Source organism: Hetaerina americana, unplaced genomic scaffold, assembly GCF_022747635.1.
Source record: "Hetaerina americana unplaced genomic scaffold, ioHetAmer1.1.p SCAF_85, whole genome shotgun sequence".
Lineage (NCBI taxonomy): Eukaryota > Metazoa > Arthropoda > Insecta > Odonata > Calopterygidae > Hetaerina > Hetaerina americana.
Genome location: NW_027287483.1, coordinates 192,180 through 213,501, shown reverse-complemented (window position 1 = coordinate 213,501; position 21,322 = coordinate 192,180). Strand labels below are relative to the sequence as shown.

The 21,322-nt window shown below is 41.1% G+C and overlaps 1 protein-coding gene across 1 annotated transcript in view; it reads left to right on the top strand.

Annotated features, from left to right (window-relative positions):
• Nucleotides 1-463: 463 nt before the first annotated feature.
• The window catches only part of LOC139698394 (acyl-CoA Delta-9 desaturase-like), a 42,197-nt gene continuing 21,338 nt past the window's right edge, over nucleotides 464-21,322 (top strand). The window contains exons 1-2 of the mRNA XM_071597286.1: nucleotides 464-522; nucleotides 673-886. Of these exons, the coding sequence (XP_071453387.1) occupies nucleotides 703-886 (184 nt within the window). The 5' untranslated portion in view covers nucleotides 464-522; nucleotides 673-702. The remainder of the gene's footprint in view (nucleotides 523-672; nucleotides 887-21,322) is intronic.

Here is a 21,322-nt window from a genome sequence, read left to right as displayed (position 1 = left end):
ATGCACTGCGACCAAGACCCAACGGGACGGAGCCACGGACCGTTCACCGAAATCTAGACACTTCCCAAGGTGTTCCTTCCGATTGCATAATATCCGGCGAGCTCCATCCGACTAAGGTCATCCATCCATGCGCAGTGAGCATATCTCCCCGCGTTCTCTATAACTCCTCTCCCTGGGAAAAAATGACGTGGCCGCATCGGCAACGAAAATTTCTCCTCGATTACGAGAGTGGGTGACAAACAAGAGAGCGAAAGATAAGCGTTAACTTCACGGCGGCCCACGTGGAAACGCCTTTTTTTCCGGGTAGGAGAGGCGAACAGCGGCCGCGGGGCAGCAGAAGCGCGAGGGAGCGCCGGAGGGGAGGACGCTGAGGGAGGGAAGGGGAGGGAGGGGGAGAGGAGCGACAGGTATGGAGAGGGGATGAGAGGCTTACAAACGCTCGCTTTCAGTGGTTGATGCTACGCACCGACGAAACACAGCGCTCTTGAACAGGCTTCCTCCTCCAGGGAATCGTCAGCGCGTGTGCGTTTTGCTTTACTTAAGTGGTTGGGAGAGCGTGCGCTCTCTAGTGTGGCACAAGCAGAGCACTTCCTGTTCTCTTCCCCGTAACCATTCCCTTTTCTCTTGAGAGGCCTGGGCCTCTCTGATGACCGCGAATGCTCCGAATTTCAGGTTTCACTCGCGGAGGGCAGAGGCAACTTGATGATGAAGAGCCAAGGCGGCGTCGGTGACTCCAGCAACGGTGACCTGCCGGTCTCGGCTAGTGAGCCCTTCCGTGCGAGCCTACGGTGGCCCGATTTCTGCGTCCAGGTGCTCATCCATTGCGGTTGTGTCTACGGTTTCTACCTCGTCTTTTCCTCGGCTCGGATATACACGACCCTTTGGGGTAAGTACCCCAAACCATCGGCGGTAATCCCCGAAGTCAACATCGACTTAGTGAACTCCTTCGTGTAGGTACGCTGGATGAAACGTGTGCACAGAATCGAGGGCGTAACCAACCCAGCTATCCGGCCCAGGTTCGCACCAGAATTGAATTTGATTAAATGTACGTTTCGCTGGGGAAATTCCGGTGCAGCGTATCCGGTGGAAGTTAAAACTTTCGGGCGCAGTTTTATCCTAATGCATATTCGTCGATCACTGTTCACGATGCAGGAGGGCTGAAAATAGCTTCTCAGGCTGATAACAAGGTGGGGTGGGTTCTTGATTTCATCCGTTTTTCATAACTCTGCTCGTCAGTCCGGTGTAATATGCTCACCGAGGATTCGCTCTTCCCTCCTCCCGATCCGCTTCTCGGGAAGATAGATATTTTACTTTCCAGTTTCTCCTTCGGTGAATCCTAATAATCGTTTTCCACGCTGTTAAATAATTAAAGGTGAAATTAGAAAGTTGGCTTACATATTTGAAAGAATGTATTTTTCGAAGATGAAGTTAATTTTTGCGTTAACTTTTTAATATAGTTTTCATGTAGAGTACACTATTCTCATTTCATCTATTCACTTTCTTCATTATTTACGGACTTAGCGTGTCGTAACTATTGTGCCGATTGCTGCTTTTCGTGCTTAAATCGTGATCCGTCTGTTTTTCGTATTCATGCCGAAAGTTGTGCTGAATGCGTGAGGTCGTTTTGAATCGTAATCGATTAATGGGTGTGCTCTATGATCCCATCCCGCTTGAATGTTTAGTTGCGAGAGAATATCACGTAAATCAATTCATTCGTCAACCAGTTACACCGGAATCCATTCGTTACAAATTTCAGAAGAATCCGCGACACCCTTGACGTCTTTCAAGGAGCCAAACCCGTGTCACTCTTCGGGAATGAATTGAACGTATCTCTCGTAAACGTCACTCTCGGCTCGGCCGTTGTTCGCAAATCTGAACTTGGCTGTGGACGGCGGCATGGGCCAGAGATATGCCAGTTGTCAGCGATTTGCCTTGTTGCGGGTGGCAGCCTGAGAAACCCTGGCGTAGGCATTCATTCCGCTCAATTTGTGCCTATTTCCCCCTCATTCGAATTCGCCGCCTCGATTTCAATCGACGCCGAACTTGGGAGGACATAAACTAAGTGCTATATTGTTCGCCTGTCCACTCCTAAGGCCCTTCCTTGTATGAAGAAAACTCTTTGATACATTAAGGTAGGATAAGAATGTCCCTATTGCGGCAAAGTTTCACAAAATCAAGTTTTTATTGATACTGAAACTAGTTAATATTCTCTTACTCGTTCGATTACTTTCCTACCGTGCTAAGTAACTGGTTGGCAGATCATTTTACCACGGGATGAAAAATTATAATCGAATGAATGTAGGATCTTCTCATTTCCGTTGTAAAAAAACTGCGATAATTTGAACTGATAAAGTCATTTCAAAGTGAATGTGAAAATGAAAAAGTATCTCAGTGTCTCACAGATAATATATCTGTGTAGGTCTTCAAGTGAAATTTTCCCTAGGTTTTTTTATTGGATGTATTCCGACCAAGTTTCAGCCTTAAATATTAACCACAAATATTCAGCTGCTCATGGAAGTTATTTTGGTTCAACCAACATAGAGCAATGTTTAGGCGGGCAAGCTACGCCGTGAATTAATGATAGCTCTCTTAATAACATAAAAATGGAATGACGACGCGTTTGAATATTTTTGCGTAGGTAGTATGTTAACACACCTTAAAACGGGAAAGTTCTTTTCGTTTTGTTTTTGTTTCATTAACATAATTTTAGTTTCTAAATATAATTCATTAAGTACTCCATATTTTTAGAGGTACTAGGTTTTCCCAACCACACATACCGGGAAATGACGGTGGAGAGGTGTAGTTCAAGGATATACTGTAAGGTCAGCCAGATACACGTAGGCCCAATAAGGAAGCCTGATTTTAACCTTTCATGTGTAAGATTGCAGGTGATAAGCAACGGATTAAGAGCGTAGATAATCACCCTAAAACTTAATTAGGTCAAACAGAAAATTGGATAGAAAATAAAGGGATTTCACCTTGGAAAAAGCGTTCCGCTCCGGGCCAAAAGAATTCATTCTTAAAAATCATGACTGTGTCAAGTATCGTCCCACCTCGGAGTCGTAAGGTTGTCTGGTGTCAGCAATTGCCCCTCTCACCTGGGCATCTTTCTGGGTAACAATGATGGTAGCTAAAACTATTGTAGAAATCAACCTAAACTGTTAAAATTTTCCATTACAAATTTGCAGTTAATTGTGCAGAAAGGACTTTTCGTGGTACAGTTTTGGATTATTTTCGCAAAAATGACAATAGTAGTGAAATTCACCCACTCAATCGCAATTTTTGTTTGGACTTGATATTTCGGACTGAAAAAGGTTTAAGTAGTAGTACTTTGGATTGGAGAGGTAGCCGACAGTTGGGGTCGTTTGCGCCATCAGGAATATGTGGGTAAGTTGGTAGAGGCTGGATTATTTCAGGTAAATGAGGAAAGCGGAGTGAAAACTAAGGGTAGTAAATCAATTAGTGACTAGGGGTAATACTGGTGAACGTCCGACGTGACAAACGGAGTGCTGTTCCCGAAGTACCCAACATAAGGCGCTCGGGAAAAGATCGGGATACCACTGGTAGATCAACCATCTGCAGGATTCAAACCGGGACCCTGGAAAAATATTAATAACGGTTAATGAGTGATGAGAAAATCTTGATGAAATTATTTTAAGCGGTAATTCTTCAAGGGATGAACCACCAAAATGGGGTTAATCATACTGGTGATAGCAATCCTGAGAATAAGGTGAATGCTATAGTTCTTTTGAAGAGTGGCGATAAAATTTTATGGTAATGGGAATATTAGTTTAAAATAATGGCTACGGCTGTGCTTCATGGTGATCATAGAATAAAATGTATTCCTCTGCATAAATATTTTAATATATTTCCTGTAATAAATCAGGCTAGGTGTCTAATTGAAAAATAGGCTATTATTTTTCGAATGTATATTTGAGATATCCCTCCAGTTGCCCCAAAGCTGCCCTTACTAGGTAATAACATGATTTTGATGAAAATGTGTATTAATTGTCGGCCTAGTGAGACTACGGGGCAAATTTTGTAAGTTCATGTAGAAGGTTCAGTTTAATCGACTTCTTATGTCCTTGTGTTGAACGCCAAACATTCATTTCCTAACGCTTGAATGTGGCACACGAAGTGTGTAGCGGTTAAGTTCGAGGGGGGGGGGGCGTCGGTGGTTCGGCGCTCTTTTCCTCACCCGCGTCCCACCCTCGCCCGCCACGCCCCAACGGTGAGCGTCCCTTCCGCTTTTATTTAGAAAACAGTCGAGGGAGAGTGGAGATGCGCACTCTCTCCAGTCTCTCCGAGTGAGAAGGAATATTCCCTCCTTGTGTTCCGCTAGCGCCGCTTTGAACTTTTATATGTAATGTTAGCCTCTGCAGTCTATTTTTCCTCCCAACCCAACTTCGGACGTGCATGGTAACTGTTAATTGCATTTGTCGAAATATTTCAACATAATCTTAATGTCTCTTTACATTTTAAATATAGGATGTCTTTCATGTGTGCGAAGTGTGTTCTAGGCCCACAAGTATACAAGTACTTATCACTAAGTTCGTTTTGGATGAGTAAAAGTTAATTGTCTTCGCGATGAAACCCATCACTTCCAATCATGATATTTCATCAACTACAGGGTGCGGCAACATAAATTCCTTTTTTCAAATGGAAAACGCTTTCAAAAAAGGAAGTTATTTAGCCGTACAATGTATTACCTGGACCTTTGGACTCTAAGAGTAGGAAGTGTAACGGTGTCACTGCAATATTTACGCTTTTACGAGAAAAGAAAATAGTTCGTCCCGGATTCAAGTAAGTGCGTTTCTTATCGATGACTGGTATAACTTTCATCGCAAAGGAAAATCTTCATTGTTTCCTTGATGTGTGACTGCTGATGAGGCTAAACTAGTGTCATATTTTCGCTTTTGAGAAATGGGTTAAACAAGCACTTCGGGGTGATCCGAATATCCGATTACAGCTAAGTTTAATTTCGGTGTACTGAATTTTAGTGAAGATATTTTACCTGTACATTTAAATCTGTAAATACTATGTCTGGAATTGAAGCTGTGGCGTCAAGCGTATATGATTGACGTAGAAAATAAGGATGCAGGGATGAGGGAATTTCTCGAGTGCATACGGATTATGCTGCAATCATCACTGGAGGCAGATCATGTTCGATTGAAGGGACGTAAAATTGATTGACATTTCTCCCGCAGTTATTGAAATGAGTCGCGTCTGCCAAAAAGTGGGTGGAAAGGTAAAAGTTGAAACTATCCGATTTCATTTTCACTAGGACGAGTCGTATGGCTCATTTCTCCCCGGGAGAAATGCCATAAAGATGTGCATGGTGAGATAACGCACCTATATAAATACACCTACCAACAAGACTGATCAAACTTCCTTGACATACTGGCCATCGGCATTTGGCGCTAAAACCCCGAACGCCATAAATAAAAACACCTTTGTGTGATCTCGGTATTAAGTCTGTATTTGTAAGTGCAGTACGCATTATATCTCTGAAGGTTATTAATATAAATATAGACTAGCCGGTACTCGGTGAAGTTGGGGATATTTTTTCCCTCTGTTTCTACGCTTGGCCAGAGGATTGCTTGTTCGCAAATTATGAAATATATAGTTCGGGTGATAAGGCTATATATGTGTTTTTAACGGAAAACTTAAAATTTATTGCCACTTAACCTCCTCTTCTTGCAGCCTGCAGCTTCCTCTTTTTCATACGTTAATGTATCTTAATTATGGGGAGTCTACCAATTGTAAAAGCTAGCTAAATATATTTTGTGACACGTGGACTGCCTCTTGATTGCCCCATATATGTAATTTCCTGAATCATTTGTTCATACACACCGTTTGCCTGCCGTCTTGACGACTAAAGCACCTCTCCCTATTTCCCGCTTACCCAACGTTCTCCTTTCTATTGCACGATTTAACATCCCCACTGCCTCTCCATATTTCCTATAACGACTTTCTCTGCCTTCTTCGGAGTCCACCTAACAACTTCCTCTCTTTCCCCACCATATTTAAAACCATCCCTAGTCTTCCTCTCTTTGCAACTTAATATTTCCTTTCTCCATATCCACATCTTGAATTCCTCTAATCTTCCCCATCCTTTTGGCTCTAAAGGCAGTATAATATAGCAGTTGCCAATCTTTTCCTCGTATCTTTAGCTGTCGTAGTATACATAAATTCTCTTCTCTTTGCGTATGCTTTTTTTTGGTAAATACAAGTCTCCTCTTAATGCCTGAAATGCTACTACCACTTGACTCAAAAACCTACCAAAATATGTGAACTTCTCCACTTTGTTCCTGCCTTGTCCTAACTTAGCCGAGCTATATGTTGAGGTATCATTTTTCGGTTTACTTCTGGTACAACTTCGTGCAATTTTTCTCGCATTGATCCTCGTCAATCAGACTTGGACATATATTGCATGTTATTCTGGCCTAGATGAAGAATCGTTACTTCCTGTCTGATATGGTTACATTCATATTATTATATACTCTTTATTATCTTCTTCTCCACAGAAACCACTTTACCTCTTGCAGTCTTCTTTCCCCAATCTTTTCAAATGCATTATAAAACTCCAATGCCCAAGAAAAACTTTGGATATTTCTCTGGAAAGAGGCATTTTGACTAGCAGTCTAATTTTGAACACTGGAAATACTCTCTCGTTTTTTCCCATGTGAGGTTTCCCGCCAGGTATTCAAAGAAATGGTTATTAATTTATTTTTTAAGTCTCTCCAATGAGCCAAGATTCGGCGCTGCATGTGACGTCCGTAGAATTTGGTTGATCCATTTTTGATTTGTAATTCTGGGTTTCTTTCACTTAGAGTGAATTTAATAGGTAGTCGACCACTTAAAACATATGAAGATTCAGCAGGCACTGGGTATGATCTGCTTGTAATGCTTATTAGACAAGTGCATTTTTTTGCTTCGATCATTTTCCCCAAGACTGGACTCTGTTGATTCCACCAAATTTCGCATGCAAATTCAAGTTTCGGAATTGCTACACTTCTCCAACAATGGTGCACTAATTCTGCAGACTGCCACAGTTCGGCAGAGTCTACGCATTGCCTGAAAGAGCTTTTATACCTTGGCGTATTTTTGCATAGGTCCTAGGACACTATTTAGTGTCCATAGGACATTAAATAAGCGGTCATCCCATGTCTGTCTATTACTTTTCCATCTAAAAACCTAGCGTAATCAGCTAGCCGTCCACTTCTATCAACAGTTTAATTATTTCTCGTCACCGTAAATTTTCCCCCCGCATTCAAGTTGAGAAAAAACGCCGGCGATTACAGTCGCATCTCAATCCGCCGGTCTTACTACCTTGCCATCCATTGCCCGTACTGATTTTTCTTCTGCTGTTCTTACCCGTTTTATTGGGTTCCTATATGGATTGATATTAAGTTCTCTCTCTAGTCCGCGCCTATATGCCGCAGTACTTCAATTTTGTCCATTCTACTCTGTAATCACAATCTCGAAATTCCCCAAGCCCACAAAATTATCTTGATTATACTCTATAGTACTTTCTGTTTACGTAAGATTACATGACTCCACAAGCCGCCGAAAAAGCATGTGTCGGGGGTGTTAGAGTATTGGCTGTTGTCTAAATATGCCCTTAGATTTATAATTATCTGTGTTTCATGTATATCTGCACGTACATAAGCACACTCTTACACTTGTACACATATGCCTATCTACATCGTGCAATAATGTGCTCGAGAAAAGTTGTTTAATTTTCAATTAGGAGTGCTAAATAGGTTAGGCCTAATTTTCTTCCGATTATGTATCATTCGAGGGAAGAACGAGTACTTGAATCTCATAGTGCTGGGCCTCACTTAATGTCATCATCACTGCATGTGAGCACGGGCCCAAACTGAGCGTCACCTAGGTAGATGCTTGTACTACAATGAAATCTTCGGTTAATAATTTTCAGCAGGTATTAGCCTTGGTGCGTGTGAAGTTAAATTTAATTCTTTGGTTCTCGTGTGCTGCTGCCTTTCTCTTTATTGAGATAGAGATTCAAATTGTTCTGATGAAGTCTGCCAGTCTAAGTCCTTCTTCATAAATGATGCGCCCAAGTCCAAGAGGTTTCAATTCCATTTCCCCGAAATTCTTTTTTCAACCTTTCTTGTATAAGTAATGAAACGGTCTTTTTTTCGTTTAGCCTTGTATAGGTTGGTTGTGAAAATATTTTAAAATCCATTATTTTTCACGTGAGGCGTGCTAGTTATTCGGTGTAGTTTCGTTCTCGGGCCCTTACCACACTTATTTAACAGATGAAAACATTTAACAGCAATATCTGAATATGAGACACGGCACGAAGGAAAACTTTCTCCTTGGACCTGCTGTTGGCATGGAGGACTGCTTTAGAGTGACCTACCCTAGTTTTCATTGACATTTTTATGGGAACGGATAAACCAAAAAGAGGAGGATGGAACGCGATGTCTGCTGTTATGTCATAAATGGAAGGATTTAGGGTAAATTATTTAGGATTAGTCCGAAAACAGCACATTTTGGCCTTAACATCGAACTATTAACAGTGGACACAGTTACAAGCGCCCGAGTCCTAGGTTGAGGAAAACCCACCCAGGCGGGAATTGAACCCGCCATCTCTCGGTTGGCCACCGGGACCAACGTAGTGAATGCATGTATTAGCATTAGGAAAAATGAACTTCACGAGTGCAAATACACATTAAACTGGTCTTAATACAAGCAACTAAAAAGATATTGAAAAGAAGAAATTTGAATGGAAGACTTAGCATACTATATCCGACAAATGTGATACCCTAAAGAGATGGGAGCAATCAGCAATGCATTTTAGACATCAATCTTGCTTTTGTTGTGTATCTAATTTATTGACTGGTTATAAGGAACAATATTCAAGCCAAAGGCGAGATTTCGCGGCGAAGTTTTTGAGTGTGTGACTGATGCTTATATAATAATCCCTATTATCAGGAAATAACTAATCTCAAAAATAAATTTCATCTCAATCACTTGTCACACAATTCTCTTTACTCCACTTTCTTTGCTAAACAGGAGTGCTTTTTAGATTTTAATCAGTAGTGGAAGTAGGACGGGGTAGTCCAGTGGGCTATAGACTGGAGGGCCCGGGTTCTAGTCCTGGCACGCCATTGGACTTAGTCCTAGGTGAGGTTTATCTTCACCTATTACGTGGATCGTCGGGTTAACTGGCAAAAGCACTGAAAGATTTTCTTTTGGAAGTATAGAAAGAAGTTAATAAAATTTTCTACGTGGAAATATTACAGAGGCAATACTCGTATCTTGTCGTTTTCGTTCGAGAGTTGGAATGCGCAAGTTATTATTATACTCTGTTCACCATCCAGGGAAGCAAATCCCTCCCACAGTATTCCTATCTGCGACTTGTTTAATACCATTGCGGGGGCATAAAAACTGTCATAGCCGGTGGAATTCCAAAAGATCTAGTTACCCTGGTTGCTACTTCCCACGCACAACTCCTAGAAGAGGGAGTCCATGGTGCAATTCGTGCTTTGAGCTTGAATCCGTGCGTATTTTGATGCAATGGACTTTAGTTCAAAAAAAAGGACCCAAAATATTTTTGTTGCTTTTGCTCCCACTTAGCCCTTACGGCGTGTGTGGAATACATGTTGAGGGTAAGGAGGGTAGTTTGTTCTTTCCCATGTGCCTCCTACAGTTTCCTGGACGTAAGATGTGGTGTCAGGAAAAATCACAAATTAGGAAAAGCTGAAGCTATGGAGTGAACCAATTTTGAACCAGATACCTCTAGTCAGCAGCTGAGTAGTACCACTCTGTTAACAATTCACTTACATTTATTGGAGTAATCGCATATTACTTAGAGGTGTCTCGAATGGGGTAGTATCTCTGTGAATATAAAAAGAATAAATCCATTGGATGATAATATAATAAATGGCCGGAGATACCAATAAATTCTGTGTATTTTAATTACTATAGCCTACCCCTTACCTAGTTCCCTTTTGTGATAGGCATTGTGAAGTGTTGATCGAGGGAGTACGAAGGGTGACACTGGATATCAGGTGAGTCCACGGTAGCCTGGTAGCAGATATAACGGATCCTCCATTTGAACTTCTGCTAGTACAGAAAAACCTGTTAAAAACCTATTAGCTCCCCACAAACCCTTCAAAATAAAATTTTTCAACATGCGTAAAACTTGTAGCTCTTGCATGATTTTGTAGTTAAAGCAGAGAGAAAATTGTTTCCGTTATTTAAGTGATGAGAATGAAACGAATGGAACCCCGGACAGACCTGAAAGTGATGACAAGGGCTGAACTAAACTCTGGAAAGTTCAGGAGCCATTTGCGAGGAATTTCATTTGAATATTAGGTTGTTTTTCGTTGAAATTGTTGGCAATCGAAGGTAGCACGGCAAGCGAACAGTTGCTTCGGCGAAAAGGAATAAATCATCCGTTTGTCTCGAATTGGCGCTGAGCGATGATCTATCGCCCTCACGACTTTGAGGACGCCCTGGTCCAGCTGGAGAAATTCCCGTTTGATATTTTTCAGTTCGGTAATGGGACGGGTGGAAGACAACCTTTAACGTGTCCCTTCGGAAAAATGCGAATGTCAAGGACGTTTCACTCTGCGATTTCCATCCAGTGGTTATACAGAAATAGCTTTGGGGTAAACAGCATTTCATCGAACCCAGTTATTAGAAGTTCTGCTGAAAGTTCACTTGGTATATTGTGGTAATTTGCTTATAACTCGAATGTGGTATAGTTAATAGATAGTGTAAAAAGCGTTTTTTGTTACTTTTATATATTTGTTCATCTCTGCTGTTTTATTTTCCTTTCTCTAAGTCAACAATTAAAAATATACGCAATTGTCATGAAATTCAGTTACTGTTGTTCACCATAACTTGGCTCATTTGTAGTGTAATGATGATTTAAAAAATTATTTTGAATTCAAATAGACCACAATCAATTTAATATTATTTTCAAATTAGAAAACAATGCCATATTTTTACTGAAACTCTACCTGCTTTGTAGCTCAACTCGCAATCCGCCACGTCAAGAGCTATCTGGAAGGGTTTTAGTGTCCTTTAAAAGTGCATGGCCATATGGGAGTATGTGTTGAGCCTTTCTTGATTTGGAGAAGACATGCGATAGAGTAAAAAAAGGAAACGGTTATGGAGTGGACGAACAGTGGAGAGCTTAAAAGCCGATGTAAATATGAAAATGATAAGACAAGTGAAATGGTGAATGGAAAATAGAGTGAACGGTCTGAAATAAAGCATGGTGTGAATGCGTAAATACGTAATGTGAAATATGTAATAACACCGACGCTGCTCATTGATCTTCTGGATAAAAAAGTGTAAGAAAGGGTGAGTGCATGGTTAAGATGATTAAGGTTGAGATGCTACGTATATTTTGAATGCCGAAATGTAGTGCTGTTGGCTGATAGGCAAAAAAACCAGTAGCTTTAGTGAGGAAATTGATTGAATTATGTTGAATGTGTCTAAAAAGTTGGAATTAATTTTTGATAAGGATAATGAGAATAATCATTGTATATTTAGGATAAACGGTAAAGTAATTTAACGAGTGGACGATTCGTATGTCCGGGCAGAATGTTTCCCAGAGATGCCAGAATAAATGAATAAATCACAGAGATGTGTAAACGTCGGCAGAAAAGTTGCTGATAGTGTGCGAAGTATGTAAAAAATGAATATATTGATTTAAAAAGAGACGAAACGTACCTTTCCTCAGTTTACTATTTAGGAGAAACATGGGTTTGCCAGGATAAGCACGAATATCGATTGATACGACAATGCCTTACAATGCTTACAATTATTTATATGACCACAGTTAGGAAATCGTAGGCTGGTTTGATGGGTGAGGGTAGAGCTCACCCAGTGGCGTTGATGCCACTCCCCTTGCCGCAGGAAGACCGTCACCCGAAAAATCACTCTGGTTGAAGTTGAGGGTGCCCAGAGGCATCACCGGGAACCGAACCCGCGTCCTTCATTTAGTAGTCCAACCATCTGCGAAGCATTGAGTTGACAAAAACAGGGCTTGTTGTAAAAATAGGAGAGGTATGATGAGGGCCACTCGCTGTCACGGGGGCTGGCGGGGTATTGTGCCGGTGCAGGTGACCAATTGGGATATGAAAGAATGTGATTCGGATTCACTGATGCAATAGAAGAGTGTTGAAGAATTGTGTATCTCTAGCGTGACCATGTCGATATAATGGAAGAAAGTCGAATCCCCAGAGAGAGAGAGAGAGAGAGCTGTGAGAGGAGCGTGAATGAATTGGGTTGACCGAGAAATTCTTGGGTGACTTCAGTTGTGAAGACTCAAGGTAAGAAATATCGTCTGTTACTGGAGATCGTGCATCGGAATGTGACAGAGGCCAATCAAGCAGGCATGGGCAGGGTTGTATGGAAGATATTAATAAAAGAGTTAGTTCCTGAAGCAAGGCGAAATTAGCAGCTATTTATGACTTCGTCTCTCCTAAATCGGAACGAAGTGTATGCATGTGAAGAGTTTTCTTAGCATTGGTTGGTCGCACTTAGGGATCGTATTGCTAGAACCAATGGAAGGGATGACCACACTACGGAAGGTTATGTCATAGTCAGTTATAACTTCTTATTATCGTCCTAAAATAAAATTTACGACTCTCCTAATCACTGGATGTGATCGTCCACTGACTTCATGTATTGTCGAGTCACGCTCTGTCTCTCTCTCTCTCTCTCTATCTATCTCGTTCCATCGGAGAAGTCCGTCCGCTTCCTATCTCTCCCTTCACGTCCCCGAAACTTGAGGCCCCGAAGATTTTGTCCGAGCCACTTCTCAATAGGGCCGTCACCGCGCTCGGATCGCCTACGCTTACCAGAGGTGAGGTCATGGCCCAGACCACCAACTCGGGCAAGAAGCGGACCTCGCGCGCCGCTCGCCCCGCCCCCATCACACCCCCCTCCCCGCCCCAATCACACCCCCCTCCCCGCCCCCATCACACCCCCCTCCCCGCCGACTAGTGCGTCATCGCACTCGAACCGACTCGTCAGTGGTACTTCGCGGGAGTGAGCCACCGGCCGTGGACTCTGCCGAGGTGCGATCCAGGCAGTGGGATAGAATTAAACAATGGATTCCATTCCACCCTCAAAGCCGCAGCATGTTCTGAATTGAAGGCATGGCTTCAACAGAACTCGAATGAGACAGACCGCGGTTTAGGTTCTTTTTGTGGCATTACTTTTATGCAATACTCAATTACGCCCTTATATGCTACAACTGGTGGGACACCACTCGTGAAATATTAAACAATCAGCTTGGGGATTCGCACAAGTTAATCCAAAACTGGTGTATGAAGCCAGATGCTTCGTTTAAATCGTGTTAAAATTTTTTGCGCTTAAAATTAATTAGCTTCATCTCAGGGTAGTAATTAATTGACTTGAAATCATCCATCCCTTTGTGAGAACTAATTTTATATATATATATATATATATATATATATATATATATATATATATATGCACACACACACGCATATATATGTGTGTGTGTGTATATATATATGTATAAACCATAAACACAGTAATCAACCCGAAGGTCGGTTTGGTAGGTGATGGTAGAGTTCACCCAGTACTAAGCCCCACGGCGTGTGAAATTCACACATCAGGGTAGGGGGGGCAGTTCCTTTCCCTGTGCCGGTTATGGTTTCCCAGGAGGATCTGGTACCCGAAAAATCACATAGCTTGGGTGGAGCTGCAGGTGCCCAAATCTGACCCAAGTCTGACCGAAGGGGCCCGGGAATCGAACCCGGGCCCCTTCTCCCAGCAGTCCAACGCTCTGCCCCCTGGACTACTGCGACCCATATATATGTATGTATATATATGAATATATGTATGTGTATAAATGTATGCATATATATATATATATATATATATATATATATATATATATATATATATATATATATATATATATTCCACACTTTCAGGCTTCACTTCGTGGAATTGTTTGATGCTTATATTAAAACAGTCAGTAATTTTCCAAGGACTTTATTTCACAGTACAACGCGTTTCGTTCAGATGCAACAGCCTCGTATAACCATGCTGATTGCAGTCGGATACCAAAAATTTTACTGTGAAGATTTATATAATTGTCTCTTTAATATCTTGAAAGAAAAGTCATTTTACCTCGTTTTTGTCTATTTATTTATAGTCTGGAATGATCGTCCCATCTTCTCGGTCCGAAAGATAGCCGGCTGTGTGCCAAAATTTGTCCCAAAATTTTACCATGAACACGCTCATTTGCAATTTGTTGTACCCAATCGTATGTGGTTATTAATTAATTGTCGGCATTGGTCAATGTGAAGTGATGATGAGAATGGGTTTCCCAAAGGGACCAGCCGAAAGTGCCGTCTCAGGAAGTGTAGGGAAAGTGTGACAGAGTGAGCGAATCGCTTTGTTTCGTGTGCAGTGTGGTGGAACGGGAACGCGTTAATGACCGAATAATTGCAAATTTCCAGTAATTGATAAATTTATGTCCAAACATGTTTCGATACACTATATCATTTACGAGTGCAGATTCTACACCTGAAGATAGGTCGTGTGTAGTAAGTCGATACCTATGGTGGGAGCGCGAAAAGTTTAACGTCACTCGGAAAGTGTTGAATATTGCAGTGACGCGGATTACAAAAATATTTAAAATGTTTGACATGCGAGTTGGACTAAAATCTAGCTGCATAGTAAGATAGCCATTTAAAATATCTCTATGCGGGGAGATAGAAAAATGCTCATAGAGATTGACGAAATGTATGGATTCGTGGGTGCGATGAGGTGATGAACCATAATGGTGTGCGTGCTTATCCGTGATAATGCACTGGCCGACGCATTTGACAATCACATTGAAACCACCCGTCACATGATACAACTAGGAATTTTCTTGGTAGAGGGCGTGACAAATGCATAATAAGTCGTTCAACAAATCGAAGAAATCACGTTTCCTAATTTTTATTTCCAGTTCATAGGAGAAACTTGTCGATTTAAGAATTAGGCATTTATTGAATTGATGATTTCCGACTGCTAAGTTTCAGATGAGGTCCTTGCCCTCGAGGCTTGGATGTTTCGACAAATGTGATCTTGCAGCCATTATATTAGTTTTAATCTTGAGTGCATCGATCTGCAAATCATCTTAGCCGTCGGCGCACCCTAAAACGCCTTCCTGTAATTGATGAATTTGCATCGACACACAAATTCAGATTTTAAATGCTAGCAATAAACAATGCTGGTTTTATGATTTGTACTGTATTCAAGTGTATTGGTCGCCAAGCTCAAGGCTTTATGAACACCTGGACAATAATCACGTATTTCGCAAGAAATTCTAGTTGTGGTCATTATCTCCCCCCCCCCCCCACCCGAGCCGTTTATTTTATGCCCTCACCTTCGGCCATGCAGACGAATAGCGATGTGATTAGCACTCGAGGTTAATCTTGAACATTTGGTTTTATTTTTTCCCTTTCAACCGTTGTACATTTTCTTGGGGAGGGTATGTGTGAGGCATTTTTGAATTCCTCAGGCCGTGACAGCTTCGCTTGAATTTGATTTTATGTTCCAACATGTACCAAATTCAACGACGTTCGTCATAGTTGATCCCCATTTCTTTAGGAATTCATAAATGATCATGAAAATGCGGAGGCATTGTAAATTAATTGATTATCCTTTATGCCCGCTATTTGATTTAGTTTATAAAAATAATGTCAAATATTAAAAACTTCAATTATGCCTTTCAGTTTTCTTCAGCATAGATATGACTTCCTGGAAAAACATATGATTCGAAACTGCGGTTGTGTTTTTTAAACCATGCATGTTTATGAGCATAAGCTTATTCCCAGTTGGATCGTAGCAGGACTTATAATTGCCGACCCCTCGTTAAGTTGCTAAGTTGGCCACGAAAATGAAGCTACGGTGGCGTCCAAACTTCGAGGTTTGTGACACGTGGCATTGCCCCCCGATATGACGGAATTGCATGAACGTGATATATGCGTCGCCGGGTCTCCATTGTCTCCAGGGTTCCCCTTCCGACTTCCCTCTCACGAATAAGAATCGAACGTGAGTGCACGTCGGGAAAAGCGTTCCCGCCCAATGAAGACGTGAAGAAAAACACTTGAGCTCTTTCAGGGTTATGTTTCTGGGCCAATGGAATTCATTAATCTTTTGTTTCCAAATTAAATAATTAATTATTGACAATTTTTGCCTTAGCTCAAACGTAAAAAATCTGAATTCAACAGAGAGACTTTCTAGGTTGTTACATCGGAGGAGAGAGACCGTATTAAATATAGTATAAATCTGCGGACCCCCTTCTCGGGCGATACTTGAACCATTCTGTGAAGTTAATGCCTTAGAGAAAGACACCAAGCGTTTTTTTTGCGCTCATGTACTCCTAATATCGGCAAAATCGTTTTGTCAACATATTTTGCAAAACTCATGCTATAGTTTTGGTCAAATTTATTTGTCGTCATGCGGAGAAGTCTGCATAAAGCCATCCCATCAAAAAAAATGAAGTTGAGGTTTTCGTGCATTCCAAGAAATATGACTAAAAATCCTGCCCTCACCAATTACATTTGATATTTATATGAGTAGTTAAAATAGTAAATACATCTACCTACCCTGAAGTACTAAAAAAAATCTAGATGGGCAACATGATCATAAAAAAGCGGATTTAGCATTTAGTTATGAAACATAATATTAATGATTACATGTTGACACCATACGTAATAATTTTAAATGCAAGGTGCATAACCCAGTAGAACTATGCAAATAAGAGCAAGATTTTCTTAGATTCCTCCATCGATGACGCAGAAAAAAACGAACTTCGGTCAACATCCATTTTACAGTGACGTTGACCTAACATATTTCTAGAAACGCTCTATTATGCAAAGCAAAGGAGCAAATAAATGAGCAGCCATTTTAATTCTTTCTATTTATAAAGTTAATTTTTTCAGCCGTTACCTCATGGTGAAATTACCCGCTTCACACTGTTATTCAAATAAAATGACCCCAACAAAGGTTTTTGATGACTTTGGGACATTCCCTGCCCTGCAAAATCCTCTCATACACAATTAGCGAGAAACCCTAGGGAGATTAAACTTAACACCCTTTCTCCACAGTACCCTCCCATGCGTGAGGACCGTGGGGCCAACAAATTATACCCAATTCCGACTCATCGCTTTTATATGTTGTAATGTTACTTTCAGGCGCTAATCATTTTTCTTCGGTAAGGCTAAACAGCTTCGATGGTTCGAAATTACTGCCATAAAAGTTTTCATATCATGGTCATGGAATGATAGCATTTCGTCTGGCGCACAAGCAAATTCGTATTTTATTCGTAGGATTGGGGTACGAAGGTTAATCCTGGGAATAAAATCCTCGGGCTTATGTGGGCAATTTATAAACGGGAGGCAAGGTAACATTTGCCTACCGTCGATGAGTGGCAATTTTAGTTGCCTTCGAAATTTTGTCGAAAGCCGTGAGTCTGCATGGTTTTTCTCGGGCAACGGTCGAGAAAGTGGCCGTGTCAATCCTTAATACTTCGTATTGCAAACTATCTAAGACAAGGGCAACAATCGGTAGAAATTGTCGCTAAATTTGCGGGAAACATCACACACCAAGGCTTTTCGGTAAAACCGTAGATGTATCACTCTTTATTTCCACCTTTAATGCATCGCAAGGCACGGGGATTTATCTCAATTTGTTTTGTGATGAGTGATTCGCTGTCATAAAAAGGTTATAGCTGCTCTTTGCAGGAGGTTGAGATGTAATGAAGTAAAAAATGGCACCTGGCTATTTCAAAAGAAATTTATTGAACATCACCCGGCTGTCGAATTAAAAAGTCGTCGTCGGTGGAATTCGTCAGTGATAGATTCTTTAAGGGAGCTTCTTCTTCTAGTGGATCGTTCCGCCTGCCATTATTTTACCTTGCAAGTTTATCACAATGCTTCGGTAAGCCTTCTTCCGGCTTGGAACGCCCCCGGTTCCTTAGAAATTGGTAATTCGCTCTCTGTCTCGCATGATGTGCTGGGTGGTCTTTTGCCCTTAGCCCACTTCGTTATTTTTGATTGGAAGTGCTCTGGCGAGCTCATACTGTTCCATCAAGAGGAGCTCTAATGGTGCCCTTCGTCAATTCCCAAATCGCTTCAGTTCCCGTCTGTTTGGACTTAAATATGCACGCCTCGAAGGTTCGATTAGTTAGAATTCTTGACTCGATGGCTAATCAAGTCCGACCATATGTACAGTAGGGGTGTGTGTGAGCACCGGTTTAATGATTGCTGTGGATATCTCTATTTTAGTTTTTGGTGTCACGGTAGGTGGAGTTCTTTCCTGACATTCGAGATGGGGGGGGCCGGACACAACACTCCCCTCCTCCTCCACGTTCTCCCCTTCCCTTTGCTCACTCCTACAACACCACTCCTCACACATTTCCCCTTCCCACACCCCCTAATCTCCGCAACCCACGGAGGTCCCGTCCCCTCATTTCTTCCCATCTGGACTGGGTAATATCTGTGTATATAGCGAGGTAATGCCTGAAAAGAACTTCACCTGAAGATGGCGTTTTACATCAAAACCCGTGTCGTGTTCGGTAAAACTAATGGTGGAGTAGCCCAAGTGTTATATTTCATTTCATAAGGAATCGATTCCACAAAGTCACGCCGGAGGCGATGAGTTTGGAATGACTGTTTGAAAGATTCTCGGTATGTTTGTAATTTCGTGGGGCTAATTAAATGCTCTGCCAATTTTGGATTGCTAATCGATTCATAAATTGTGTATTTTTAAATCATACCTTTATATTAACCTTTAAATATTCTCTGGCTATTATGGTGAGGTTGTAATGTAGTGAATTGTTCCGAGGTGATTTTATTTTACTTTCGCACTAGGAAATAATAAAATAATGCAATAATCACCCTAACTTCCCACTAATTGTTCTTGTCGTTACGGCATTTCGTTTTCGGTGGCCTATGTCACCCTTTGTTTTTGCCGTAATTGCCTTTCCACGCCTGTGTTGTGACAAGAGAAAATTGCTCACTGCATTGCAAGAGTTGAAACCCATATTAACCTAAATATCGTAAGTTTCTACAGTTCTTTGAAATTTTGTAAATTAGCGACAAAATTCTGGATTTACTATCGATGCGCGATTATTTTGATGAGTGAATTATTGGATAATTTAATTTTCTTCTTTTGAGGATTCACGTACTACGTCAAGATTTTGTTTTTTTGGGTACTCATAGTATGTATTATTACATATTTATGTCATCAAATATGTAAACAAAAATCATCTTAAGCGCTTCCTAACGAGGCTTGGCATTTCCGCCAACGAAATTAGGCTGCTAGTAACCTTTATATTAATTATGCCCTTATTATATGCTTTTCGTTTCATCAATGCTTGAGGCCAGATGAATGCTTGTATTTTATAACATTCTACAGCCATTAATTTAAGAAAGTTAAATGGTAACCAGACGGCACCTTTTCCAATACGGGGTTCGATCGTTAATGGTACAATATCTTTGGATCGTTGTATTCCAATTGCATGAAATATTTAAATTTCCCAGCTACATAAGCTTTAAAATTTGTTTAAAATATCCATTGTTGTGCGAGGTAACGTATTTATAAAATTGCCTCATGAAACCCATGTGTAAAAATAAATTTTCAATGAACGGGGAAGAAAACAAGTCCACAGATTTTGTATGTACTTTCTTTCTCGATTCGAGTTCAAAAAAGTATCTTACGGATAATATTTGACGCCATCGATTCCATCTCAGAATGGGTTTAAACTATATCATTGTGATTTTATTCCGCGAAAATATTTGCGTTTAGACGTAGGGCGAAATTCATTGACCTTTGAAGCCACTAAAGCTTATTTTAATTGGCATTGCCTATCCGTACTATGGCAAGTAACAGAATAGTAAGCACGTAAAATTGAGCCGACGGATTTTAATTGCTAACATTTGGCTCCCTCTATGAATACCATGGTGTAAAGCCACAAAATAAGACAAATATGTTGGTAGCAAGAGCGACAAAAATTATCGATGCACAACGTAAAATGTACATAGAAATGGACAACCTATAGGATACATGTTATTGCCACAAATTATTTTCCTTGATTTAACTTCTACAACTCGTGATACGATTTTTTGCAAAACGCGTTATTTTGGTCAACTCTGAGATTTTTCACGAGAGATCGCTTTTGATAGCGGTAGCAACTTACTGTCAGACTTGGGCATTTCAATAAAAGTAAGTGATAAACTTTGGATCCCCTAGAGACGGCTGAGATTTTCGTAACGTGCGTGAGTATATTTTGCGAACGAAAGGACGAAGTCCATGTCGCGTAAATACAGTTACAGGATATCAAGGATCAATAGAATACATTATACAGCCAAAGTAAATTTCAATGTTTATTGTGTGCCAAAATTTTGTCATTCACCCTTCCTTACATATCACCTTATCAGGGCAAACGCTCCCTCCCAAACAGGCTGTTTATAACTTCCCATTGTTTTGCATCACTGACCTTGAGGGCTCTTCCCAACTCAGTGTTAAATAGATTTTCCAAGTCTTTCAGCACCATTATTGATACTTCTTTATTGCATTAATTCTGGATATATTTACAACATCTATAGCCCTCTCTAAAGCATCCTTTACGACTTTGTTACACCCGCTTGCGGAGTGGTGGTCGATAGTGTTGCTTCCCAATATCTTCCCGTTACCTCAGGCGTCCCGTAAAGCAGCCTACTCGAACCCCCTCCCCACACTGTATGGCGATGATGTCATTAACAGCTCTCTCTCTCTTTTAAACTCCTGTGATATTCTCCTCTTTGCGGACGGCTGGGGAATATTTACGAGAAATCTTTCTGCTGCCAACACTCATATCCTCCAATCTTCCCTCGGCCTACTAGATGACTGGTGCTCAAGGCGGTGACTTTAAATTAATCCCTTGAAGACTGCCTGCCTCTGTATAATTTTCTTTACGACTGAAAACTCTACGCAACCATTATCATTTATAAAAGATCCCTGTCGCCCCATCCTATTTTGGCGTTACCTTTCAACGCAGACTCACAATGGTCCCTTATCTCGGAGGACTTAAGTCTAAAGCCATTCTCTACGGATGCACTGAAATCGCTGACCTATTTAGCTGTAAAAACTGTCTTCCCTTGTTCCACAGTTGATACTGTTTCACAATATGCCGACTGCCTGTCCCAACACTCCGAAACTCATCCAGGACCCTCTTCAGTTTTATTTTCGTCTCTATTGTCCATCATTTCGTGTACGTGTTGGCCCCGTAGTGTAATTGTGTCCACAGTGATTTCCCTTC